This window comes from Rhinolophus sinicus, linkage group LG11, assembly GCF_036562045.2.
Source record: "Rhinolophus sinicus isolate RSC01 linkage group LG11, ASM3656204v1, whole genome shotgun sequence".
NCBI classification, from domain to species: Eukaryota; Metazoa; Chordata; class Mammalia; order Chiroptera; family Rhinolophidae; genus Rhinolophus; species Rhinolophus sinicus.
In genome coordinates, this window is record NC_133760.1 from 57,807,125 (window position 1) to 57,834,209 (window position 27,085).

Here is a 27,085-nt window from a genome sequence, read left to right on the forward strand (position 1 = left end):
CTGTAAAGGTTATTTTGTCCATCCTTCAAGAGCTAGAAAAAGAACTCTCATTCTTATAGCAAAAGATGGGGGCACTCCCCTGCTCCTGGAGACCCCCAAGGGGGAGAGCCCCCAGCCCATCTCCACCCAAGTCTCTCACATCTTTATAGGCAGAAAGTTCCCAAGAAGCAACAGGGTGCAGCGTGTGGTTTGGAGCTAAGGTTTCAACTCTAGAGCCAGTTCCAGTTTTGCCACTAGCCATGGACTCAATCACACTTTCTGTCCAGGCTCAGTCTTCTTATTTAGAAAATAAAGAGAACCTTCCCCTATTGCCGCCAACCTCTTAGGGCAATTAAATGACTGCAGTTCAGACATATGTATGGACCTCCTTGAAAACAATCAGGGGGAGAAACAGAAATTATCATATCATGAAACAACAAAATGTGGTCTTGGCTGTACTCATCCCTCCTCCGGTCCCACTCCTGGACAGAGATCCGAACGTGATCCAAACATGGAACCAAGGTGGCTTCCTCCTCCTCCTCCCTTCAGTTCCTGCTGTTCAACCTCTGTGGAAAGGCAGGGCCCTCTGGGGGTCTCCTCTGACCAGGGGCTCTAAGAAGCTGGAAGGGAAGCGGAGTCACTGGGGGGCTTCTCAGGAGTGGTGGCCTGGACCCCGTCTGTGAGGTGGAGCTGCGGGGTTGAGAACAGAGATGACAACAGCTTCGAGCAGCAGCCCCAGGGGCGTGGCGTCTGAGCCCATCTATGGAAGGAGAATCAACAGTCCTTGAACTCCTAGGACCGTGCTTTGCGGATGTTTCCAGGAGTGAGTAGAGGCATCATGACCATTTTACAGATTAGCAGACTGAGCCACAGGAAGCTCACCTAACCAGTGTGTAAGGGCTGAGAACCAGGATTCAAACCAGGCTCTGCCTCATTGCCCAGCTGCAGGACTTTACTTCCTGCCCCCTGCATCCCACTGACTCCTCGCCTTGCTTGTGGGACCCACCTTTCAGATCTCTGTCCTTGCTCCTAGGAGATTGCTCTGCCTCACCCCTCACCTGTCTAGGTCTCCACCCCGCCCACTGCCAGGAACAAAGTTCCCTCCCCTCTTCCCTCCTGGCTCTAGGGCAGGCTCTGCCCCAGAGGTTCGCTCTAGAAAGAGCTCCTCCCCTCCAGGTAAAGCTGCACTCTCCTGGCAGGGCCGTCACTCCCCTCGGTGCACGTGTACACACACGGTCCCCCAGCCGCACGCTGGCCACACGGGTGCCACGGGAGATACACTCACTCCCACTCCCAACCCCAAACAATCCCACCTCTTCCTCAGCGGCTGCTGAGTCCTAGACCTGCTGCTTTTACCACTTTCCCGTAACCTGCCAGTGCCTGAAAAGAGAAGACATGGGGGCTTCTCCACCCAAGGCGAAAGGGACCTTGGTCCAGCTCCAGAAACTTCTGACCTCCTGGCTGTTCAGAGAGAAAGACTGGGATCAACGTCTGGACGAGGCCCATATGCTGCAGCAGAAGAGGTAGGCTGCCCCCATATGCCACATCCCGCCTCTCACTGATCCAGAAACCCGCCCACCCATTCCGGTCTGTCCCCAGAATTCAGTGCCAGGCACCTGGATGTACCCTTCCCGCTGAGCCCACCCGTTGCCGTCACAAAACCTCAGCTGCCCCTCTTGTTGGTGGTTGTGGTGGCGGCGGCGGTGAGGGTTGGAGGGGTGAGGAGTGGCGTTGGGCCACACAATGGGAATTCCATAAGTTCAGAGGCAGGACTCTCCCCTGCCTGCCTGGTGGGAGAGGGAGGTGGGGGTGCAGAGGGACCAGCTAGAAGAAGCCAGGGTGTATGGGTGGCATGCAGGCAGGTGCAGGCTGGTGGGGAGCAGGTTGCTGGGCGAGGGATGAGATACTGTGGGTTTTAGAAGAATTGCTGGTTGAAGAAAGAGGGAAGAACTCCCATTCGTCGGAACGGGAGTTGAGTGTCGGGAAACGGGGAGAACTCTGTTCTGTGTAACACCTGGGGCTGACCAGCTGAGGAGGGAACCCGGGTGACACGGGCATCCTCAGTGCAGTTCATTTGCCTTTCATCGAGTCCACTGTGTATGTCACGGTGTGATGGGAACTGGGGATACAGATTGCATAAGGCCTGTGTCTGGTCCTGGGACACTCAGCTCAGGTGGGGCTGGCACACGTGGGGGCAGCTAGCCCTGAGGACTAGAGCCTGGAAGAGCAAACAGGGCAGGGACCCATCCTGTAGGTGCACCTCTGCTTCAGAGTGTTCAGGGGACTTGTCTCCCATTGCAGAGCCAGGATGTGAGGTGAGCAGACATTAGCAGATCTGGGGTTCAGCCAGGGCTGGTTTCCCGGGCAGATGGCCTCTACATTTGCACAGGGCCCCTTCAGGAGAGCCCTGCACTCTGTTTAAAGCACTTCTGTCATCATCTTGAAATTCTTAATTTTTAAACAAGGGGTTCTGAATTTTCCTTTTGCACTGGGCCTCATGAATGGTATAGTGGGCCCTGGGTGCCGTCTGAGTCCTCATTCCAGAAAGGCTCTCTGCTTGCTCACCAACCCCCACCCCAGGCCCTGTGATGGAACCTTTGTCCTCCCCACCTCCATCCCTGCTGCCGAGTCGGATTAGGTCAGTATCTGAGAGGGAGCTGGGTTCCAGACCTTCCCTCTGCAGGAGGAGGGGACTAGAGACGCAGGGCGATAAGGCAGTGTGCAGTGCCCTCAGCACAGGGCTGAGCTCTGGACGCCTATGTCTGGCCAGCCTGAGCTGGGCAACTCGGACTGAGGGTCTAGGTGAGATGGGGCAGGGGGCTGGTCCTCACTTGGGGGTCCCTCCTGAGAGCACTTCCCTAAAGGGAAGACCTGACATAAAAGGCTTCTTCTTTAAATAAAACACTTTTTCCTGGGGCTCCTGGGGCCACTGGAAGAGAAGGCTTTGGGGTTGGGGGACATCGTGGTCACTGGTCAGTCTGTCTGTCTGCCTTTCATCTCCCTCATGACCTCCAACCTGCCAGATCCTGTGGTCACCTCCACAGCCAACAAATAGGTGCCCAGCAGAATGGGCTCCAGCTTTATCTTGTGTTTGGTTCATCCAGGAAAGGGAGAAGCAAAGATTAACCAATACGGGTGCATAGGACGTGCCCCTCCACTGTGCTTCTCCATCTCAGAGAAGCCCCAGGCTGCCTGCCTCCTCAGGTATAACCTACACATTGAGGGCCTTGAATGAGGACAAAACATGGAAGAATCGACCCTCCATTTCCCACCCCAAACGGCCCCTGCCTCCCAGCAGGGGTGTGTGTCTGAACAGCCTGGAGCGGTGATCAGAATACCTCAGCAACTCACAATCCTGCAAAGCTCTAACGCTGGCCCTTCTTTCCCTCTCTTCCCAGTCTTGATTCTCCCCTTGGTGAAAGAGAGCTGGTTGAGCAGGTCAGGGTGTCCACCAGGGGCAGAAATTTCATCTCCCCCACCTGCTCCAGTCCCCAGGTGCCTGAAACATGTAGTCAGCTTAGATTGATTCAGCCAGGCCTGAGGGCCTCCTCTCCGAGCCCCCAGGACCACCCATTACATAGCCCAAGTCCTCGTCCCCTGGGTATTACACCCCTATGCTGAGTCTCCCAGTCAGCTGAGCCCCGAGGCTTCTGCATGGGGAGAGCTAGTGGGATGGACCCACTCTGTTCTTGGTCTCTGCGATTCTGTCCCTACCTGACTCAGGTCCATCTTCTCCTAGGATTCAAGAATCTCCACTGTTTTGGGCAGCCAAGGAGAATGATCTGTGTCTCCTGAAGAAACTCCTGCTGGATCGAACCTGCGACTTCCGACAAAGAGGTGGGTTCAGAGTTTAATGGGATGGAGATGGCGGCCATCCGGCCCAGGACTCTGACGGTTTCTGCAGAGGGGCTTCTTCCTTGACAGGCTCTGGGAAGTGTTTGACAGCCTGTCTTTCTCCGCTCCAGGAGTCCTGGGGGAGACAGCACTGCACGTAGCGGCCCTCTATGACAACCTGGAGGCGGCTATGGTGCTGATGGAAGCAGCCCCGGAGCTGGTCAAGGAGCCCACCATGTGTGAACCATTTGTAGGTGAGCAGCCTGCACAGTGTTTCAAGGTGGAAACAGGTAGGGGAAGAGCTGATGCAATCTCTTAAAATGGGCCTCTGAGTTGGGAGGACTACAGAAGTCCTGCCTGGTCTTGGCTTTGAGCATCCATGATGACCTTGAGCCATTTTTTATTTCCCTTTAGCTCCTTTCATGTTCCCAGAAGGACAGGACTCTGTTTCTCTCACAGCCAACTCTAGTGTGACTACAGTGACGGCCCATCCCAGTGGGGTAGCCGTAGGAACAATGCAGTGAACAGCCTGAGAGGTTGCTGGCCTCACCCCAGGCCACTCTGCTGAGCCAAGGGCAGAAATCTATTCAAGGAACTGTCAGGGCCCTACTGCAAGCCAGGGGGGATGGTATGTCTCCAAAAGAACTGGAGACAGACCCATGACTGAGGGCTCCCCCTGAACCAGGTCAGACTGCACTGCACGTAGCCATCGTGAACCAGAACATGAACTTGGTGCGAGCCCTGCTCGCCCATGGGGCCAGCGTCTCTGCAAGAGCTACAGGCACAGCTTTCCACCTCAGCCCCCACAATCACCTCTACTTTGGTGAGAGCCAGGGCCAGGACCAGGGCCGGGAGGAAGGGGAGGTGGGCGGTGGGCAAGAGCCAAGGGAGGGTGGGCTGAGGCGGGCTCCGTGCTGGGGACGCTGGTGTGCGGGGTCAGCCCTAACAGGGCTCGAGGCCAGAGCGGCCCTCTGCACCCTCCCTGCCTGTGCTTCTGCTAACAAGTGTCCCCAGGCTCAGAGCTGAGATGTGGGGAGGAGGAGGCGGTCACTCGGGGAGACTGCCGGCCCTGCCTGCACTCACGCCATGGAGCCTCTGCGTCCCCAGGGGAGCACCCGTTGTCCTTTGCCGCCTGCGTGGGCAGTGAGGAGATGGTGCGGCTGCTCCTTGAACACGGAGCTGACCTCCGGGCCCAGGACTCCCTGGGTAGGTGCTGGGGGTGGGAGACGAGGGGCCAGGACAACGGGCAGGCGTAGCCTGGGCTGGGCGTGGGGAACACCGGGGCCTTGGGTCCAGCGGCCACGTGACCCCCGTGTCCCCCCAGGAAACACCGTGCTCCACATCCTCATCCTCCAGCCCAACAAAACCTTTGCCTGCCAGATGTACAACCTGCTGCTGTCGTACGACGGGCGTGCGGCCCACGGGCAGTCCCTGGACCTGGTGCCCAACCACCAGGGCCTCACCCCCTTCAAGCTGGCCGGAGTGGAGGGCAACACCGTGGTGAGGGACCCCCCCACTCCATGTCGTTCTCATGACCCTTGCACCCAAACTCCCCAAACAGATGGTGGCCCCTTACTTTCGGGGGAACTTTACAATATCTGCAGGGAACCCAAAGTTCTGCTCCTCTTGCCTATTCTCTGTTTTCAGATCTTTATAGGGTTTGAGGGGAGCAAAGACAACCAAAAAATAACAAGGAGGTCCATGTAATCAAAGGCTGGCCAAGTCCCGACTGTCGGTCAGTCCCGAGGATGGGGCACCAGCCCTCTTCAGTGGTGGGGTCCCCTTGACCGACTTTTCACACATTGACCCTCCAATTCCCCGCTGTGTTCTCGAAGATGTTCCAGCACCTGATGCAGAGGCGGAAGCACATCCAGTGGACTTACGGCCCGCTGACCTCCACGCTCTATGACCTCACGGAGATCGACTCCTGGGGAGAGAAGGTGTCCTTTCTAGAGCTCGTGGTCTCTTCCAAGAAGCGGGAGGTACGGATGCCAGGAGTGTCTGGGACGGTCAGGTGTCTGTGAAGAGTCTCTTTGCTTAGGTCTCAGCTCCAGACACTTCCCCGCCTTATTATAGATGGAGCTGAGACCCTTGGGACCTTTGGGAGAAAAGTCCTACCAACACCCCTTTCCTGACTGCATTCTCCCTCTGCTTAGCTCTAGTCCCTTCCCCTTACCTTTTTCATATTAGCATTTCAGATGAGGAACTTTCCAAATGGAAGTTGCTTACTATCATGCATTCATTCATGCATGCATGCATGCATGCATGCATTCATTCATTCATTCATTCAGTTGTTCATTCATTCATTCATTGGTTCATTTATTCAGCATACGTTCTGTGTCCCAGATGCAGTACAAGGAACTGAGAAGCAGAACCAAATAAAATACAGTTCCTGTCAGTCAACTTTCTCAATTGCCAGTTCCCTCCTCTCAATAATTGCAATAGAGTTCAACGTATACCATCACAGGGGTTTGTACTGTGTGGCAGCAACATTGAGGTTGGACAAACCAGAGAAGATGTCACAGAAGTGCTTGAGCTGGGTCTTCAAGGAGCAGCTGGGAATCACCAGGAAGATGAGGAAAAGGAGAGCTTCCCAGAGAGGGAAAAACACAATAATCATTCAGACAGGACTAAATTGAGTGATATGAGGGAAAGGAATATTTGTTGAAGACTGGTAGAGAGGAGAAAATGCTTCAAGCATGCAGGAACCTCCAAGATAGTGGCACAATATGGTTTGTGTTTCTGACCTGCCACTTGACAATTTCCTGGGAACCCTTCTAGAGCCACAAAACTCAGATGATTGTTAGAAGTAACAAATACAGGAAAAGCTGAGTGGCCAGTTTGTATGAACTTTCTCAGAGACTATTCCTGGCAACAGAAAAGCTTCGAGCAGCATTTCTTAGGAATTAGAGCTCAATCCCTCCAGTGACTTGTGCCACTACAAATCCTTGGTCTCCCATTGCAACTGGCTGGCCATGTTCTCCTATAGGTTTTATTGTTGTCTTGGCCAGCTGGTGTTCTGTTCCCTCAAAATTCCTTTCTAGCTCCTTTTCTATCCCTCACTGCCTTCCTCCTCAGTGCCATCGGGAGACCCAGACTCCTACCTTATGGCTGGAACCCTGCCAAGCTTATCTGGGAACTGCTCACGCTGTCTCTCCTGTCCTATATGTTGAGTGGAGAAGATATTCTTTCTGCCAATGGTTATTCCCTCCAGCTGTGCTTTCAATTTGCTTTTTCCTACTTTAGATGCCTCATGTCATCCATGACCCTCTCTCATTTGTATCTTTAACTGTTCACTGTCTACTTAAATCAGAGCACCAGCCCCGCTGGCTTAGGTTATTGTCACATCCTGCTACCCTCCCCATGTCCTCTGTCACTCTTCTCCAGTCCACAGAGCTTCTAGAGCAAATCTGACTTTCCTTGCTTGGATCCCCAGTTGCTTCCCGTTGCATTCAGAAAAAGCATTCAAACTCCCTACCTTAGCGTTCGTGGTAGAGGATGATGTGGTCAGGATCTACTCCACCCTTTACAACTCCTGCCTGCCACTCCCAACGGGTTCGCTCTTATCCCCAAGCACACTTACCTGTAAATGGCTCCTCATACCGTCCTGCCTTGGCAACTGCTGCTACTGCATGGAATCATCTTGCCAACTCTCCCTTCACTCACCTGTCTGCTGCTCGTCCTTCAAGGGCCAATGACGCTGTAGTGTCTTGTGTTTCCTTCGGTGATAGTTTATCTGCAGCAGAAGCACAAGGGCCTAGCATAGAGGAAAAATTTCCTAGATGTCTGTAAAAACAACCATGACTGAGTCACTGAATGAATGACACTAGTGTTGATTGCTGCCCTGCCCATTGGGGCCCAGTGGGAAGCCCAGCATGCCTCACTACGTTGGTCACCCCAAGCTACATTCTCCTCCATGGCAGGCTCGCCAGATCCTGGAACAGACCCCAGTGAAGCAGCTGGTGAGCTTCAAGTGGAGGAAATACGGGCGGCCCTACTTCTGCCTGCTGGGTGCCTTGTACGTGCTCTACATCATCTGTTTCACTATGTGCTGCGTCTACCGCCCCCTCAAGTTCCGTAGTGGCAATCGCACCGATGCCCGAGATATCACCCTCCTGGAACAGAAGCCGCTACAGGTGACTCTTCTCCCAGGGGGCTGAAAGGGAATGTAAACACGGGGTGATGGTGCCAGAGACCAGAGTGATATTACCCAGGAGAGACACCCCTCACTGGGCTCCAGCAGCCACAGGCTCCTATCCCTCTACTGCCCACCCCGCAGACAGAAATCAGTCATGAGACAAAGGGCCACAAAGGAGGCCTAATGAGTAAAAGTGCACTTGTCCAGGGAGCTATGGCTTCTCTTGTTAAGTTTGAAAGAATGCTTGCTATTATGAGCACTGCGCATTTGTAAAATTCCTCTCAGTTTATAGAGGGGACTGGTCTTCTGTACTGTGAGGCTCAGCGGAAACCCTGTTGTTCTAAAGGGAGGGGAATTATGCTCCAAGTCCATTTCTGAGTTTGTTTCTGGTCTGTTCGGGCAACGTACCCCCGCTGGTTTGCATTCTCTTGTGTGTACTGTCGATGTAAGCATGTTGGCCGTGATGTGTCAGCTGTCTGACCACCTGTCCGATGCACTGCAGAGGGATGCCTGGCTCGTAGCAGGTTGAAGCAAATAATCTCCGAGGTCCCTTTTACTCTTGTGGGCTTGCCATTCTGTGGTGTCCTTCAGAGACCTGGATGGTGAGGATGGCTGAGTAGAGGTGTGGAGGAAATGTAAGAGGCTGCTGTCAAAGGGAGCAAACCCTCCTTCATTTGTAACAGAATGAGTAGATTCTAATGAGTAGTTAGACATTCAACAAGCATAGCTACGTTTGGGTTAGCGTATTGTTCATAGGACGATTGTTCTGTCCTGGTGACCTGAAAATAGCAGAAAGGGGGTGCAAGCATGTGGCAGAAAGTAAAAGACAGAGGAAGCAGAATTTTGCCAGGCAAGTATGAGTCAGAGCTAGGTGACTGGAGATTTATGCTGCATGCAGGACGGGCCAGCCGTCGGTAGAGCTCAGTCTGGACTAGGGTCATAAAGAGAGCATACACTGCCTGCCTCATCAAGGAGCAAAGTCAGACCAAAGACTGGTGTGCACTGAGGAAGAACACGGTGAAATGCCTCACTAACCCGAAGTAGATCAAAACACTCCATCTCTCCTGCTTCTGGAACTGTCTCTCAACCTGCAGACAGGTGCACATGTATTCAGGGCCACCATCTCTCACGAAGTAGGATTCCCTTATTAGAGGCTGGCGCAGGGCACTCAGGGAGGTTGCGTCCCATGCATCTCAAAACGAGCATGGAGACCCCACAAGGGGAAATCGGGACATTTCAGAGATGGCCACATGGGATGGGTGAGTGAGTAGAAATGGGAAAAGGTATAAATTTGAACGAGTTGGGAACGGCTGGACTTTTCCAACACCTCTGGTCCTATTTCCTCAGGTGTGTTCTTCCCCAACCTTCCATTGTCTCAAACTTACTTGGGCGGTGGGGGTGTCTGGATCTAGAATGTTCTGGCCCAAATGTTGGGTGATGCTGAACCATTGATCACCACTGAGCCTCCTTCCCGTGTGTCTCTCTCTCCTTAGGGCCTGACTAACTAAGCACAAACATGTTGCTTTGACCCAGACAGTCTAAATTATATTTTAAAAACCCTCCCCTTGCCTCAGGACTCGGTGAAGCATAATTATAGCTGATTGCACCTATCCATCCTCCCCCACCCCCATTCCTCCCTTTTCCCCTTTAGCATGTTTACCCTCTGCCTTCCACTTAGGTAATAGCCACTTTTGCCCCAAAAGAAGACTCTTGACTTTCAAATAGTCTTTTCGTGGTGGGGGAGGGGACTAAGAAGGTTAAGAATGTGGCTGTAAGGGGTTTGGATAGCAAAACGCAGCAATGGCAGGTCCCTTACACTTTGGCGTTGTCCTTTGAGACTTGGTCCTGAGTGTATGGACTATTTGTGTTCCCCTTATTCAGTAGTAAGTCAATTTGGATTATATCAGGGGCTCCCACACTTATCACCATGATTTGAAAGATTCAGCTTTCGTGATGCACCAGATTTGTCCAATAATAGGAAATTCCCTTTTTCCCTACTCTTTTATTACTTGCAAGTCGCAGACCAATGAAACTGCACTTAGTGTCTTGACCTGATTGCTGCCATTGTTGACATATCAACTGGCCAATGGAGCTTTTTCTTCAATAAATGAATACTTTACTATGCAATTATATTGCTCGCTCTGGATGCACAGGGCTCTCAGTCACTGTCAGGTTTCTCCTGTGCCTCTCATGGGACCTGACTAAGTCACTGGGCTCCATGAGCACAGCCTGGAGAACCATCCCAAGCCAGTTGAAATGAAAGAAAAAGCTCATTCATTTCAGCTCATCTAAAGCAGACATATGTGAGGATGGAGTTAGTTTATCTCTATCCACTTTTGGAGCTATCTTAATGGGTGGGGTGTCTTCACTCTAAGATGTCTCATTTTACAGTCATAAAAGGTATGCTGCTTTCCCAGTGTTTCCCAAGAACTCTATTAATTAAGTAGAGTTAATTTCCTATCTGTATTGAATGTCGATTTGGTTTAGGCAGAACAATACTCACTATAGTACTAGTTCTTTAGGTTTCCAGGAGAGTAGAAAGTTCAAAGTCTAGGAGTTAGGCAACTTGAGTATTAGTCCTAACTCTGAAACCAAATGTAGCTGTTTGGCCTTGGGCGACCCTACCTTCTGCTTGATAAGTAGTTTTTAACCAAGACTGAAACATGGGAAGCTGCTAAAAATACTAGTTCTAAGCTACATCACACCTAATAAATCAGAGTGTCTGAAGCTGAGGTTCTGGCATCAGTATTTTCAAGAAAGTCTGTGAATGACCCTAATATTTAGCAGGGGCTGAGAACTACTGGCTTCCATCTTTGAGATCGACTCAGCTCTAACTTCCCATTCTTAAGTCGATCACTCTGATCATTTAGATTCCTGATGTGCTGTCCAGCAAGAGGGTGCCAATCTCTCACCATCAGATTTCCTTTTTTGTCTCTGAAGATGTCCTCGATCTCTCCCCTGCTCTTTTCCCAAAAACATTTCACGAATTCGTTCATTAAACAAATAACATCCTCCGAGAGCCTCCATATTATTCTCAGTGTCAGAAATTCAACACAGTCTGTGCAAAAGACATGCAGTCTCTGCCCTTTGAGAGTTGACAGACTGGTTTACGTTGATTAAATGAAAAGACATTTCATTACAACCTGTGCTTGTTACAATTCACATTATTTTTTCCTATGATAAGGAAAAGAACAAGGCACTAAGATAGCTTATAACAGGGGCCTGGGGAACCCTGGAAGGCCTGAGAAGGCTTCAGTGAGGAACATAACTGATCTGAGATCTGGGAAAGAGTTCAAGGTGAAAACTGAGTTCTGGGCGGAAAGAATGCCACTTCAAAGAACCTCACCAACATCTAGGAACTGAAAGAAGACTTGCTAGAGCCCAGGGAGCTGGGGTGGAGGCTCTAGGCGAGGTTGTCCAGGCAGATCCTTCCCAAATCACCCAGGACCTTGCAGGTCACATTGAGGAATTTACTCTTTATCCCAATAATAACGGGAAACTCTGAAGAATTTTAAATAAGGGAGGACATAGACAAGACTTTTAGAAAAATGTCTCTGTTTATGGGATAGAGAACAGATTTGAGGGGGGCCAGGGAGGATGTAGGGAGACCAATTAAGAGGTTATTACAGGTCAGCAAACAAGAGACGGTGGTGGATTGGCCGTGGGGAGACCGAGACAGGGGCTCGGCATCAGGAGACTTCTTGAAGGTCAAACCATGGCTACTGTGTGATGGATTGGATGCAGAAAGCAAGGGAGAGGATCTTGGCAAGAATGACTGGTAGGTCTCCATCCATTTTAAATCAACCTCCACCTGTCACGGTCAGTGGGATTGATTTGTCTCTACATCATTATTATTACCCGTAAGGTCTCTGTGACCCAAAGCACCACAGCTATTTGAAAACTATCTTATTTCCAACTCTACACTACTTTGCTCAGGGCTCCTAACCACCTCCCTGTGGAAGAAGCACAGCAAATTAAAGATAGGGAAAGAGACGAGGAAAAGCAGGGAGCTGGGGAGGTAAAAATAACACGTACTGAGTGCGTGGCACATTCTATCCTCATTTCTCAGTGCCCCGAGATCTTGGGAAAGAGCAGATCCTGGCAGCAAGTCGGGGGTGGAAGCTGAGACCTGTATTTCTGACTCACTGCTGGGTGATGCTGAAGTGATTTTATAGATCATGTTTTGGATGACAAAGCACTTTTATATTATTTGATTCTCGGGGATAAATAAAATTGTCACCCACTTTTAAAGTTGGTGAATCTGAGGTCAAGACAGGTTAAGTTCTTTGGCAAAGACACTCAGCTAGTAAGGGCAGTGCCGGGACTGGGATCCGGTCTGCTTCACTTTGGAAGCTTCACCTTTAATATCAAGTCAGGCCATTTCTCCTTCCAGAGTGATGTGCTGGATTCCATTTCAGAAGGGACCCCTTGCATGAGAAATGTGTCTCCACATTTTGCCCTGAGCCAGCGCCTTCCCTTTATCTGGCCACATGTGATCTTTCCCTGTCAGGATGTGGGACACTGGAATGCAAGGAGTCCCATATGGAAGTCCCCCCACCCCCAGCTTCCAGAGCTACTGTCTGCTTTTCTAGATTTTATCACAGGCACCGTTTTTGATGCAGTTAACCTATTGGTACACAGGGTAAGTCATACTGCTGTGGTAAGGACTCCTCTGTAGAGAGTAGACATTTTCTAGGTTCATCCTCCTGTGAAAATGTAAAGACTAGGACATGAAACACATCTTTAAGGTAGCCTTAGATTGGAACCAGGAGATTTTCCTCTCTCTTTGGCCCAGTGGTTCTCAACTCGGGGTCCGTATGAGGTCTGACAATTAAGTTTGCGAACTCATCCTAGAAAAAGTGCTACTAACATCATTGCTGAATATCACTATGGTCACCTTTGAAGTACTCCTCTTGGGAGGCTATGCACTGATGCCAGCGCCTAGTCCACCCTTCAAAGCAGTTTTGGAACCCTCTTTTTGGAATGGCCATCAGAGCTGTCATCGTATTACCCTTGATGTCCTGAATGTCATCAGAATGTCTTCCTTCCAATATTTCCATTATCTTCGAGTAAAGAAAGAAATAATTGGGAGCTGATATCAAAAAAAGTTAGCAACATCATTTTGACTCTAGATTTGGACTGATGGAACTTTTTTGGTCATGGAGAATTGGCTGACTTCCATTGTGCACTTTGACGCTTTGTTTCAGGGTCGTATTGGTACACCCATGTTTCATCACCAGTGATAACATGGTCCAAAACATCATCTTGCTTCTCCAAAAGGTCTTGGCAAACTTCGACTCTCCTTTGCTTTTGTTCATCGGTGAGCACCTTCAGGACCATTTTTGCACACACCCTTCTCATGCCAAGACTCTCTTTCTTTTTTTTTTTTTAATTTATTTTTTTAATTTATTGGGGTGACAATTGTTAGTAAAATTACATAGATTTCAGGTGTACAATTCTGTATTACATCATCTATAAATCCCATTGTGTGTTCATCATCCAGAGTCAGTTCTCCTTCCATCACCATATATTTGATCCCCCTTACCCTCATCTCCCACCCCCCAAGATTTTCAATTAAGATTTTCCTAACTGTTTCTCTGTCAATGTTTACTTGGTCTGATATGCTTCTCACAGTCATCCGACAATTTTGAACTACAATTTAAAGAATTTCTGCAATGTTTTTGTGAGTTCTGCTCATTACTGGCCTTCCTGACCTCTCTTCATCAGTGACGTATTCTCTCCCCTCAGAAAAACGTTTAATCCATTTGTACACTGCCGTTTTCTTCATGGTATTCTCCCCAAAACTTAGACTAATATGTCCCCGATTTCATTTCCACTCTTGTCAAGTTTAACAAGAAATTTAATGTTTGTTCATTGCTCTAATTTCAGCTCAATCATTCTCATGATGGCACACAAAACATGCAACAACAATAATGAACGCCACTCAACAAGACACCGCCACACGTCAACACGAACACAGCTGTGAGACACTGATATACCAAGGTTATGAATACTTACTGAGCTGTTTGTTCAGTGCTGCCACTGTACGTGCACAGTGGCAAGTTTGTGAACTTCATTGTCAGACCTCATAGCAGGAACGCCTACATCTAAAAGTTACACGCGAGCTCCCTGTTGCAACCTAATTGAATGAGAGTCCCCAGGTTTGCCTGGCATGGCTGTTGTGACGAAAACTTCCCAGTTGTTTCTGATGGGCAGCCTGCTTAAAAACCCCTGCACAGTTTAGAGGACTGAATCAGAGTAACTCTTCATTATTGCCAGCAGGATTCTTTCTGAGACCTTCATTTCTTTGCAAGCCTGGGATCTTGGGGAGGAAAAGCGGGCCTATGACTGGGGTGTGACAACTTTTTCTGGTTTTGTGCCAGCTTCCTCCTGTGCTCTCCACCCTTCCACATAGTGGTACATGGTTCTGTACACACCCCCTCTGGGCATTTCCTTCAAGACAGTGAGTTCGGCCAGCTGATACGAGACAGCAACCTCAATGGGCCAATTCTCAATGAAGTCAGCCTCTGCAGGGGATTTGGCTGTTGACAACTCCTTAAATTCCATGTGATGATGTAAAGACGTCTAGTCATTGCTGGAAGACATTTGTTTTCAAAGGGGTGGGGTGGAATATTTTCTCAGTGCATTATTAGCCAGGCCTGTTTAGGTGACTCTGAGCTAGGAATCTGAAAATCCCAGAAAAGCCCAATAAGTTGTCACCCTTTCCCCCATTCCCTTTTCCTTTTCTCCCTAGACCATCCTTCCGCATCTAACTCGCAGATCAGACTGGCTTGTACTTGCCTGCTCACCCTCTCCTTTCCCTCCTTCCTCCTTTCTTTTCTTATTGATGGAGCACCTACTATGCTGTGTGTTGTGGGTAAAAAGTAGGAGTTCGAGGTCACAGCTCTCAGGGAGCTCTAAGATGACTCATAGGATCTGGACTACCCAGACGATTGCGGGGTGCTGGGTGACAGCCATAAGCAGAGAGTGACACCATGGACCTGCAGGAGAGGCACGTGGCCCAGGAGGACGGCTGTGACCTGAGTCCTGATGATTACATAAAGGCAAGCCAGAAAAAGGTGATGGAGGAAGGCGACCATAGCACTGTGCCACCTGCTTTAAGGGAGGGGACCTTTCGGGACAGACTGGTGGAGGAAACTTCTCTAGGATATTCAGATCCAAGGTGGAGCTGATGCAAAAGCTTGGGGTCACTGGACGCCTGTTACTCACAGCTGAACTTGTGCAGGGAAACTCCTACTAGTAAAGGAATTTTGTTGAACAGGCAAAGGGGTACTGATGAGGGGAAACCCCAGAAGGAAGCTGGGGTGACCAACACTGTCCCCAGTGTTCTCCATTAGTTGGGGTTTCACTTTTTCATTTCCTGAGGGAATAGCTGGTGCTACTCTCCCGCTGTCCCCTTGGGGCACTCTGATTCCCCACAACCTTCCCTGCCAACTCTCGCAGTTTTTTTGTGTTTTTCCCTCAGTGAGCTAAAGAAAGGTTGGTAGCAGTTATCTTACTGCTTACGACCTGATTCTCAAAAGGCGTTAGCATGTTTTACAATCGAAGACAGATGCCATAGGAACAGTAAGATAAAGACATGAACCAGGCCCATAAACGGATGGAGGAGAGGTGTATTTGAAGCAGTTGCTAGAGCTGAAAAAAAAAAAAAAAAAATCTAAGCTTCCTTGGAAGCAAAGCAAAAGGGAACTTTCCCATTATATGATAAAATAAAGTTGACCAGTTTCTCAAGAGAGGTAACCATCAGAGAAGTTTACAGAACATCAGTTCTTTAAACAACAAAAAAGTAACTGAAGTCTAGTCACAGGTTGTTAGATCCCATCCATCACCAGGCACACAGACACCAACTCTTTTCTGGGCCCCGTGCGATGACACGAAACATTTCTACCATCTGTAGGTAAGTCTGGCCCTACTCTTAAAGGCTATCTGCTTGGTTTCTTCTGAGCTGACCCCCACATCTTGAGCCCCCATGCGGCACTTAGTAGGTGCCTCCTTTATACCAAAGATCACCTCTTACCATATGGCATCTCTTTCTGTTTCAAAAGCTGTGCCTCTCACTGGACCAGCCAAGGAACCTCTAATCAGAGGTTCCGATTTCTTAGAGGTACAGAGATGTAACATGCGATCACATCCTCCCAGTTTAGATCCACTTTCCCACTGGCCCCAAGGACTTTCAGCTCCTTTGTAGGGTGCACTGTGCAGAGGTCTGACCTTGGAGAATAGAGTTTCCAGAAGCCTAAAGGGTATTTGAATGTGTTAAGATTATTGGTACAATTTTATATGGGAATTACATTATGTATGAACACAGTTTTTTTGGAAAGAGGGTCTGTAGTCTTTCTGATATTTCAGATGGGCTTATACCTTCAAAAAAGTTAAGGATCATTACTATAGAATTCTATCACTATGCCTGTGTGACGTTGCAAGCCTTCCATTGGGAAGTAACTTGCATGGGAGGAGGGTGGTCTTCTTTCCATCTTGACCTTAGAACTATTCCTTCTACAACTACTGCTCAGGCGAAGGCAGGGGCCCTGCCTCAGAGCTAAAATCTCTAGCACCATGTCTACCTTTTCTCTATTACCAAATCATAACAAAACCACAATGAATATATCTGTCGTGCTTTATGATTTATAAAGTACATCCAGATACCTCATCGAATTTGGTCTTCACAATAACCACGGGAGGCCTTTCCATTTTCCAAATGAGGACCCTCAAGCTCAGGGAGGTCTAGTGATTGATTCAAGTTCTCACCAGAGCTAGTAGGTTCTGGGTCCATACTAGAAACTGAATTCTGTGATGTGTCTGGTCTATTCTTCCTGCCGGGAACCACAGTGAGATTGGAAAAGCTGGACTTTCTGCATAGCTGAAACTGTTCCAAGCCACTAATACCTCTTCCTGTTTCTGTAACTTTCTTAACTCGATGCTCTAAATTGTGAGCTCAGCCCCTCAGTACATACGTCATAAATGACTGCTCGCAATGTGTATATAAAAGGTGACTTGCTAGCTGATAGCTCAAGTTATCAGCATAAGCAACATTCATATATTAAGTCTTAGATACGCAGACTAATGTCTTGGTCACAGTTAGACACAATGACAGATACAATGGAGGGGTGGCTGGTGGTGGTAAGGGGAGCTTTTCTTCATCTTGGAAAGACTTCAGTTTAAACCACTTGTTTCAAAGGATTTGACTCTCAGTCCATCAGAAAGCACTTCTTATCCCAAGTTTTCCCCCCACAGGAGGCCTATGTGACCGAACAGGATAAAATCCGGCTGGTGGGGGAGCTGGTGACCATCGCTGGGGCTGTGATCATGCTGTTCCTTGAGGTGAGGTGCAGAAGGGGTCCAGGCTGAGGCCATCCCCCTGAGTCCCCAGACTGAAGTGCAGTCTCCATGGTCTTTTTGTTTAATTGGCCTCTTCCCAGATCCCGGATATCTTCAGGGTTGGCGCCTCTCGCTATTTTGGACAGACCGTCCTTGGGGGGCCGTTCCATATCATCATGTGAGTCTCTCTTCCTTCCAGCCCCCTGCCTTCCCTCACCAGAATTGTTCCATGTCTCTCTGGGACCTGGACCTCAGCAAACCGTCACTTCCAGGGATTTCTCTCTCTAGTGGGCTTGTGTGTGTGAACGTATGTGTGTTTTAGATGTAAGGACTAAGCCTGAGTGTGTGGGTACCATCCAAGTCATGGGTGTGCTGGAGAGGACCTGGAATATTGTCAGCCCTCGTCTCACTCGCCCCTCCCTGCTCTCCCCCCAGCATCACCTATGCCTTCCTGGTGCTGGTGACCATGGTAATGCGGCTCACCAACACCACCGGGGAGGTGGTGCCCATGTCCCTCGCCCTGGTGCTGGGCTGGTGCAGTGTCATGTACTTCGCCCGAGGATTCCAGATGCTGGGCCCCTTCACCATCATGATCCAGAAGGTCAGTTCTTTCCCCAAAGGTTCCCCTGGATACAGCCATAGGACCTCCCCAGACTGAGGGTGGGAGAGGGAAAATGCTGCTCAGAGTGGATCTGGTTGAAGTATAGGGACCTCCTGCTCTGTTAGCGATAGCTGCTGGAAGGCAGTTGGCAAAAGAATCAGCTCACCCTCCCTTTCCTCTTCTGTTGGCTGTAGATGATTTTTGGAGACCTAATGCGTTTCTGCTGGCTGATGGCTGTGGTTATTCTGGGATTTGCCTCAGGTAAGAGCACTACTCCTTCCTCCACTACATCATTGGATCCAATTCGCCAGAAAGTTTGCTCTCGCTCCTGCAATTAGTTCTCATTTGCATTTCCTCCATTTTATCCCCCCTGGTGGAAAGTGAGTCCAAAAGCACACTCCACATCCATAGAATCAGGGTCACAGAAAGGCCTAGAAGGTAGACCCAGGTGCTCTGAATTTCTGGGCCAATAACATTTATATTGACTCACTGCCTTGCAAGATTTTTAAAGGAGAGGTAGAAAAAGGACTTTGGAGAGAGAGGGACATTAAACAGGAAAGTCTGGCCAGTTGTGGATCTCAGAAAACCATGTAGGCAAACAGAAAAAGGGCATGGTTTAGCACTTCCATGTTTACACTTCAGAAAAAGAAACAAAGCATTCAGTAACACATAATATGCTTTGCTCTGTATGTGTGGTCAGAGTTGAGAGAAAGGGAAAGAATTCTAAGAAGATGGTACAGAAGAAGGCATTTCGAGAGTTTAAGGAATGAGGGAGGAAAAGAGAAGAGCTGTGAAGAGAGATTGGGAAAAGAGAGGCAAGCAGGGGCTCACTTAAGGCCCAAGGTGCAGTGGGAGAGTGGAAGGAGGAGAGAACGGAGCCCAGCAAGAAAGCAGAGCCAGAGGGCAGGAGAGGGAAAGTGAATGAATAGAAGAAAGACGAAGGAAGAGTGAAAGGCAGCAGTTCCTGTCCAGTGTTCAGTGTCTGCAACTGAACATCCATAATGAGAGGCTGTACTGGATGATATTTAGAGACCCCCCCAACTCTGAAAGACCAGGGCTCAGTACAAAGGGCCCTATTCCTGTCCTAGGAGTTCCCCTCCTTAATGGCGGCTTCCGCAAGAGGGTAGACCAAAAATTTACACCAAGAGCTGAACAACATATAAAAGCCTAAAATTGTGGAGCCTGCCTGTTTGGACTATTCCTTACATACCCTTTCTCCCCACCCTTTACCCCCCTGCATCTACACATGTATAAAATGAGGTAATGGAAAGAGAGTGATTTTTGTTACCTGAACTCAGAATCTCTTAAACTACCTCTTCTGGGTTGTTGACCTTGCTTTTTTCTAAGTAAATAAAAAGCAATGCTGTGTCATAGACCCTCTTTCTGCTCTTGGGGTCACCTTGTTTATGCTTCAGTTCCCCCATACAGAGAAGAGTCCTTTAAAGGTTCTAGTGTCTAATAAGTTTCCACCTTGCCCAGTGCCATCCAGGAAGCTACACATAGAGCAGAGAAAACTTTTCCACGATGGTCCAGGGAATCTCAGAGTGATGTATGGTTATCTAGAGGCCATTGAGATTTATTAAAAGGTGTTTTCTTATAACCTTTTCGTGTGCTCAGTTCTTTAAACATTTTGAAGAGTCTATGCATTCTTGTAACAACCTGCCTTTTAAGTATTTGTTTTTCTAAAATATAAAAAACAGTTATGTGACTTATTTTATATACAGTTAGTAGTCCCCCCTTATCTGTGGTTTTGCTTTCCGTGGTTTCATTTACCTGTAGGCGGCCATGGTCTAAAAACATTAAACAGAATGTTTCAGAAATAAACAATTCATAAGTTTTAAATTGCACACTGCTCTGAGTCTCATGATGAAATTTCATGTGGTCCTACTCTGTCCCATCTGGGATGTGCACCATCTCTTTGTCCAGCATCTCCATGCGACAGACTCCCCCCACCCATTAGTCACTTAGTAGCTACCTAATTTATCAGATTGACTGTTGCGGTATTGTAGGGCTTGTGTTCAAGTAACTGTTATTTTACTTAATAATGGCTCCAAAGCACAAGACTAGTGATGCTGGCAATTTGGATATGCCAAAGAGAAGCCGTGAAGTGCTTCCTTTAAGTGAAAATGTGAGTACAGTACAATAAGATATTTAGAGAGAGAGACCACATGCACAGAACTTTTATTATAGTGTATTGTTAAAATTGTTCTATTTTATTATTAGCTATTGTTGTTGATCTCTTACTGTACCTAATTTATAGATTAAACTTTATCATGAGTATGTATGTATAGGAAAAACATGGTATATATAGGGTTCAGGACTATCAGTGGTTTCAGGCATCCACTGTGGGTCTTGCAACAAATCCCCTGTGGGTCGGGGGGATTATGTGTGTGTGTGTGTGTGTGTGTGTGTGTGTATACACATACACAGAGGGTGCCAAAAAGATGCAGACACATTTTAAGAAAGAAAAACTGTATTAAAATTGTAATACTCAACATATACCGATAACAAAAGATGAATAAAAGTCACATTTGACTTCTGCAATTACAAGAGGTGTTCAAAGTGGTTACCATCAGCGCCCAGACACTTCTGATTATGGGGAACTACCGCTTGAGCATAGATAACAGCTCTTAAAATGTGTATACATTTTTTTGGCACCCCCAGTATATAGAGGGTATCAAAAAACTGTACACACATTTTAAGAAAGGAAAAAACTGTATTAAAATGATAATACTCACAATATATATCGATAACAAAAGGTGAATACAAAGTCATGTGTATACACCCCTGGCATCTATATAATATATAATTTATATCTATAATTTTTTGCTAAATGGCTGAGTATTACCATTATCCAGAGTGATGAACTCTGTCAGAGGTCATCTCAGGATTAGCCAGGTCCATAGGTAAAATGTGACTCACATGTGTATACATTCACACATCTACACTTATGAGTGTACAAGTCTGTGTAAGTGTACAGAGATATATGTTGGAGGTGGAATGAATGCCCACCAGACCCATGCTTATTGCAATCACTCTCCTTTTCCCCCATCTCCATGGCTTTTTCCTGGGCGGAGCAGCGTTCTTTATCATTTTCCAGACAGAGGACCCACGGAAGCTGGGGGAATTCTATGACTACCCCACGGCTCTGTTCAGCACCTTTGAGCTTTTCCTCACCATCATCGATGGCCCTGCCAACTATGACGTGGACCTGCCCTTCATATACGCCATCACCTATGCTGTCTTCGCCATCATCGCCACGCTGCTCATGCTCAACCTGTTCATTGCCATGATGGGTGACACGCACTGGCGGGTGGCCCAAGAGCGGGATGAGCTCTGGAGGGCCCAGGTGAGTTTATGAGTGTTAGTAGTGTTAGTTTTACTAAGGGGCAGGCGATGGAGAGAAAAACTAATATGGGGTATGTTGTCGTGGATGACTCTTAGGAGAGTCACAGAAGCGGGACTGTCACCTCAACAGAAGTACATTTGGGTAGATGGAGGGGACAAAAGGAGGGCCGAATGGTAGGGTAGTGCTGGGAGCAACACCCAAGATCTAAGAGTGTTGGTCACAGGGGAAAAGTAGATTCAGGAGTCATCTTTGAGTCCAGTGGGAACCAGAAACTGCCTTGTTCTTATCTATTCTCCTTCTTCACTTGGACCTTCTCTTCCATTGGCTTCTCTACACCCCTGTTTCTCTATGATCTTTTCTTTATAGTATCATAGGCTAATACAACTTTAGAGTTGGAAGGGTCTTTAGGGGTCCTCTAGTTGAGTTTCTCTCCAATGTATAATCATTTATTGATCAGAGGGGCTTTCAATATCTTGTTAAATGCTGATTATCATGTGGATTTGGGAAGTGCTTGGGCGGTGAGCTTATTTCACACTTGAAACTTTTTGTGTTATTAGAAAAGCCCATGTTACATTGAGCAAAAAGCTACCTTTCTCTAATTCCATTCTTTGGTCCCCGTCTTCTCCTCTTGTATAAAGCAGAACACTCTTCCTTATGAGCACCATTCAAATATCTGAATACGGCCATTGTTTATCCCATAAGACTTTTCGTTCATTTAACAATAATTATTTAGGGTCCACTATGTGTTGGGAGTACAAACATGAACATACCGATGCAATCTGTGCCCTCCTAGGGCTCAGTCTGGTCGGGAAGACAGACATGAAACAAGTGACTTCACGGAAAGCAGTACCATTGCAGTACAAGTGTCACAGTGAAGTAGAAGCCGCTAAGAACAGGATGCAACAGAGGGGTCTGACGGGAAAGTTAGGAAATGTTGTTCTGATGGAGTGACATTTAAGATGAGCCCTAAACATGGGTTAGGCAGTTAAGAAGAATGAGGGAGAAGGATGGAGGTTAGGGTTTGTATCCATCAGAACTCTTGGCTACAGGGACAGAAACCACCTCAAATAGAGTTAAAAAAAAAAAAAAAAAAAGACAGTGGAAGGAGGATGTGTTGGTCCTCATAACTGGGAAGTTTAAAGAATTAAACCAGCTTCAAGCACATCTGGCCAGAGCCTAGATGTCCATTTCACACATTATATCAGTTTTTCTGTTCTGCTGTCTTTTGTCCAGACTCTTCTAAGGCAGCCTCTCCCATCATGTTGGCGAGATAGCTTAGAGAAGCACTAAAAACCCAAAGGAATGAGCAGGTACACCATATAGCACAACTCCAAGGGCCCCATTTATTTTGTATTCTACGTGCCTCCTGGTGCTGTGGAACGTGGAGCCTTTAGAAGAACATCTTTCCCCCAGTGAACCCAGTCGACGTTCCATCTCAGTTACAAGTTTGAGTCATCGGCACATCCTTAAATTGAAGGTTAAGACCAAGGACTGGATAGTGGTGGGGGTAGGGGTGGAGTTTCAGGGGGAATAGATAAATTAACCAGAACTGGGTGCCGTCCAGTCTAATCGATGGACTGAGAGTAGTGATGGAACAGTTCTCTAAATGCAAGGTGGGCTCTGTTACCAGAGAAGGTGGGGGAGGGGCTGAAAGATGGCGCAGGAGAAACAATGAGTGTCCCTTTCAGGACAAAGAGGGAGAAGAGCTATCCAGGGAAAGAGCATAGAAAGGTTGGAAGTCCTGAAGTTGGAGGGAACTTGGTGCAACTAAGACACCGAGAGACGATCAAGAGAAGCATGGAGTACCGAGAAAGACAGACAGGAAGTGGAAGAACACAAAGTAGGAGATTGTGCTTTTTAAAGGATTGATAGTTCCTTCAGTTAATAAACCTTCCTGGCCCCAGTCCATCCTGACTGCACCCTTCTGTTCATGCCCTAATAATAGGTCATGGTCTTTTTGAAACTAGAATGCTCCTGATCTGATTAGAGGAATGCAGCATGAAGAGAGGTCATACCTTTCTTTGCTTTAGCTACTACACCATAAATTGCACGTAGAATGGAGTCAGCTGTTTTAGTAAATGTACAGTTGGCCCTTGTTAAGCTTATGATCAACTAGAACCCCACTTCTTTGTTACACAACTTACTTAGCTAAGCTCCTTCGCCGTTTTCCTGTACTTGCACAGACACTTGAGTCTTAAACAGAAATGGAGAACCTTCTGTGTAGTTGCCTTCAATTTTATGTTATTGGGTTTTGACCAGCATTCCAGTCTGGTGAGATCATTTTTATATTGCTTTTGTCACCTTGCAAATTACATATCCCTCCCAGTTTTGTGTCACAAGCATATTTGGTAAGTTTTTCTTCTATGTTTTATCTACATAATTAATGAGCGCCGGGCAAAGTACAGCACATGTGACACGCCAGAAGACTCTTGCCTGCCAAGTTTGTTGCCATTAACTCACCCTTTTCCTTCTTAGGATGTGGATATTTAATTTGTTATAAATTCCCTGAACACTGGCAGCATTACGTCATCCCCAATATCACAGAGATTCTATTTAATCATTTATTTAAATCAAGATACTTGGTCTATGGTTTTCCTGTGAGAAAGCAAATGAGATTAGTTTGGAGTGACACAATTTCTCTGAACCTGAATAGTACTGTAGAGGTCATTATTTTATTCAAAACACTCATAAAATATCCTCTCTCCTTTTACGATGAGTGGTGAGTAAAGCTGGTAGCACAGGCCAGGGGATGGGTAAATGGCTGTTATCTCCACTTATCTCTGGTGTTCTTATCCCACACATTCCTTTGGTTACTCTCTGTCGGTGGCCTCCAGTGTTCTCTAACCTCATGGCTCTTTTCTGAGTTCTTTCTCTACCTCTTTCCTCCTTCCAGGTCGTGGCCACCACGGTGACGCTGGAGAGGAAGATGCCTCGCTTCCTGTGGCCTCGCTCTGGGATCTGTGGGGGCAAGTACGGACTCGGGGACCGCTGGTTCCTGCGGTGAGTGACACTGTGTATACGTGAACTAGTGCCATGGGAACGAGGGTGACCAGATCCGCATTTCTCACCTTCCTCTCCGTTCTTGAGATTCCAAATTGGACCCAAAGGAGAAGTTGTCACTTTATAAAGTGAGACTGCATTAGCCAGCTTGGAGGAGGAGGCTGGAGCTGAGGAGGGGTGGAAAGAATGATGCTAGCTGATGCCAGGCTGTGTGTACATCGGGGCAGTAACGTGTGAAAGGCTACATATGTGTATCCATGCTCGGATGTGGGCATGGGTTACCCAACTTGTTCTAGTCTTGTTCCCACCTGACCCCCGTTTCTAGTATATTCTTGCCTTGCAGCTAAGTTCCTTCAGCGTCTACTCTTAGCTCCACACCTGCCTTTCCTCTTATTTATTTCCTGAATCGCATCTCTGCACCGTTGTGCCATATTTCTCTCTTAATTGGCTCTGCTTTCTCTTTCATATTCACCCATATTCCCCCAACCCTCATACCCACACACAAGCCCTACTGCCCTCCAAATCCTGAATGCAGGTCTCTGCCTCCGTTTACCTGCACTTGCCTTCACTTGATCCTAGATGATCTTCTTACTTCAGTTCTGCTTCCTTCCTTCCCCTCTTGATCCAGTTTCCTGCATGTGCCCCCATTTGCCTCTATTTCTCCCTGTGGCCCATCCCTCCCCCACCTCAATTGAGTCCTTTTCCCCTCCCCAGAATTGAGAGCCAGCACGATCAGAACCCTTTGCGCATGCTTCGCTATGTGGAAGCTTTCAAGTCCTCAGACAAGGAGGATGGACAAGAGCATCTTTCTGAGAAGCAGCCCTCCATGGTTGACAGCGGGACTCTAGCCAGAGGCTCCCTGAGCCTTCCCACTCCCTCCCTGTCCCGGACCACATCCCGCAGCAGCGGCAGCCACTGGGGCTGGGAGGTCCTTCGTCGCAACACACTGGGACACGTGAATCTTGGACTGGACCTTGGCGATGGTGATGGAGAGGAAAATATCTATTTATGATTCGGAGCCTTGTTACTCCTGATGCAACTTCGGGTGGCCTGGCGGGGAGTAGAGAGAGAGAGAAACTTTCTCATGCAAGTAGCTACCGTCCACGCCTGTTAATCATGGGAGGAGGTGAACAGAGCAATTCTTAAAGGCCGCATCTCACCCTTCACCTACGTGTGTCTGGAGATGGGCAATGGGCACCTGTTGTCCCACATTCCTTCTGTGTTCTTGGAAGTCGCATGTCTTAGAAAAAGAAGGTATCTTTTCAAGCAAAGCTGGACTTAGGCCTCAAAGACATGAGGTAGGGGTGCTGGGCTGAAGTCTGGATCCTCTCTCTGTCTGCCCCCAGCAGGTGCTAGAAAGTAGTCAGCTGTGCAGCCTGCCTGCTGCCACGTGCTGAATGTGGCAAGAGCCGGGTGTGGCCCTGAGGTCAAGGCCACTTTTTCCTGTGCCCCTGTAGGACTGACTCCCCACCTAGCAACCAAACCCCAACTGGAAAACTGCAAGAAGAAAGGTTCTTTACCCCTGTTTTAGTAAAACAAATATATTGTGGCAAGAGACACGTAACATAAAATTTACCATTTTAACCGTTTTTAGGTGTTACAATTCAGCGGCATTAATTCCGTTCACGTTGTTGTACAACTGTCACCAGTATTCTTCTCTAGAACTTTTGTATCATGCCACGCTGACACTCTCGTACCCATTAAACATGAACTCACTACTATCCCTTCCCTGCTGCCCCTGATGACCAATATTCTACTTCCTGTTATAAATTTAACTATTCTAGGTATCTCATAAAAGTGGCATCATGCAATATTAGTTCTATGATGTCTGATGTATTTCACTTAGCATAACGTTTTCAAGATTCATCCGTGTTGTAGCATGTATCAGGATTTCATTTGTTTTAAAGGCCAAATAATAATTTAATTGTATACATATACAAATTTTGTTTATCCATTCATCCATTGATGGACATTTGGGTTGTTTCCACCTTTTGCCTATTGTGAGTAATACTGCTGTGGACATTGGTGTATAATTATCTAAGCTCTTGCTTTCAGTTCCTTTGGGTATAGACCTAGATGTGGAATCGCTGGATCTTATGGCCATCCATGTTTAATTTTTTTGAGGAACTGTCACACTGTTTTCCACAGTAGTTGGGCTATTTTACATTTTCTCCAGCAATCTACAAGGGTTCCGATTTCTCCACACCCTCACCAGTATTTGTTACTTTCTGGTTGTTTTTGATAGAAGCCTTCCTAATGGGTATGAAGTGGTATCTTGCTATGGTTTTGATGTGTGTTTCCCCGATGGCTAATGATGTTGACCATCTGTAAGTGTTTTTCCTTTTTTTTTTTTTTTTAGAAATATCTATTCAAGTCCTTGGCCCATGTTTGAATTGTATGGAGTTTTTGTTGTTTCTGAGTTGTCTAATCCTTGCTTTTTGACATTCAGAGTCTGCAGTGTTTGTATGTCCTTTGTATCCTTGTGTGTTTTTAAGTATGTGTGGTAAATTATGCCTTTCTATGCTTGAATGGCCCAATCATTTCTTTTATGGGACTGTCCCTCAGGTGGCTCATTAGCAGCTAATCATCCTCGTGCTTGGAGGTAGCTCCTGGCTATGTCACCTGCCACCGCCAATTCCCTTTGCCCCTGTGCTGAGTTGTTGGATGGAGAGGCAGTAATGGAAGATGGGCCATCCCTCTTCAGGAAGGAAGTTGGGAACTTGGTGTCCTCTCCAGGGCAGCCATTACAGGGGTTCATGTATAGCCTCCTTCCATCTTGTCTCCAGCCCTTCAGTTCTCATCCCCGTCCTATTGTTACCCTCAGCAAAAAGCCACAACAGCTTTT

At 47.7% G+C, this 27,085-nt stretch overlaps 1 protein-coding gene across 2 annotated transcripts; it reads left to right on the forward strand.

Moving 5' to 3' along the window:
- On the forward strand, nt 1-25,829 carry TRPV5 (transient receptor potential cation channel subfamily V member 5). Of its 2 annotated transcripts, none has more exons than XM_074315254.1 (15): nt 1-1,502; nt 3,719-3,816; nt 3,945-4,067; nt 4,499-4,636; nt 4,828-5,019; nt 5,138-5,313; nt 5,649-5,795; nt 7,737-7,949; nt 17,207-17,293; nt 17,392-17,468; nt 17,726-17,891; nt 18,086-18,152; nt 20,972-21,240; nt 24,134-24,240; nt 24,955-25,829. In XM_074315254.1, the coding sequence occupies exons 1-15, from the start codon at nt 1,375-1,377 to the stop codon at nt 25,250-25,252; spliced, it is 2,286 nt and encodes a 761-aa protein (XP_074171355.1). In that variant the 5' UTR covers nt 1-1,374; the 3' UTR covers nt 25,253-25,829. The 2 variants fall into 2 exon arrangements, with proteins under 2 accessions (XP_074171355.1, XP_019570929.2); XM_019715370.2 differs by having other exon boundaries at nt 9-1,502; nt 4,921-5,019.
- Nucleotides 25,830-27,085: the final 1,256 nt, after the last annotated feature.

What these genes read in the sequence shown, in the direction of transcription:
- TRPV5 (XM_074315254.1), top strand. Translation starts at nt 1,375, where the DNA reads ATGGGGGCTTCTCCACCCAAGGCGAAAGGGACCTTGGTCCAGCTCCAG. An exon ending in CTGCGACTTCCGACAAAGAG is followed by an intron (nt 3,817 to 3,944) that starts GTGGGTTCAGAG and finishes TCTCCGCTCCAG; the next exon opens with GAGTCCTGGGGGAGACAGCA. An exon ending in GGGCCGTTCCATATCATCAT is followed by an intron (nt 17,469 to 17,725) that starts GTGAGTCTCTCT and finishes CTCTCCCCCCAG; the next exon opens with CATCACCTATGCCTTCCTGG.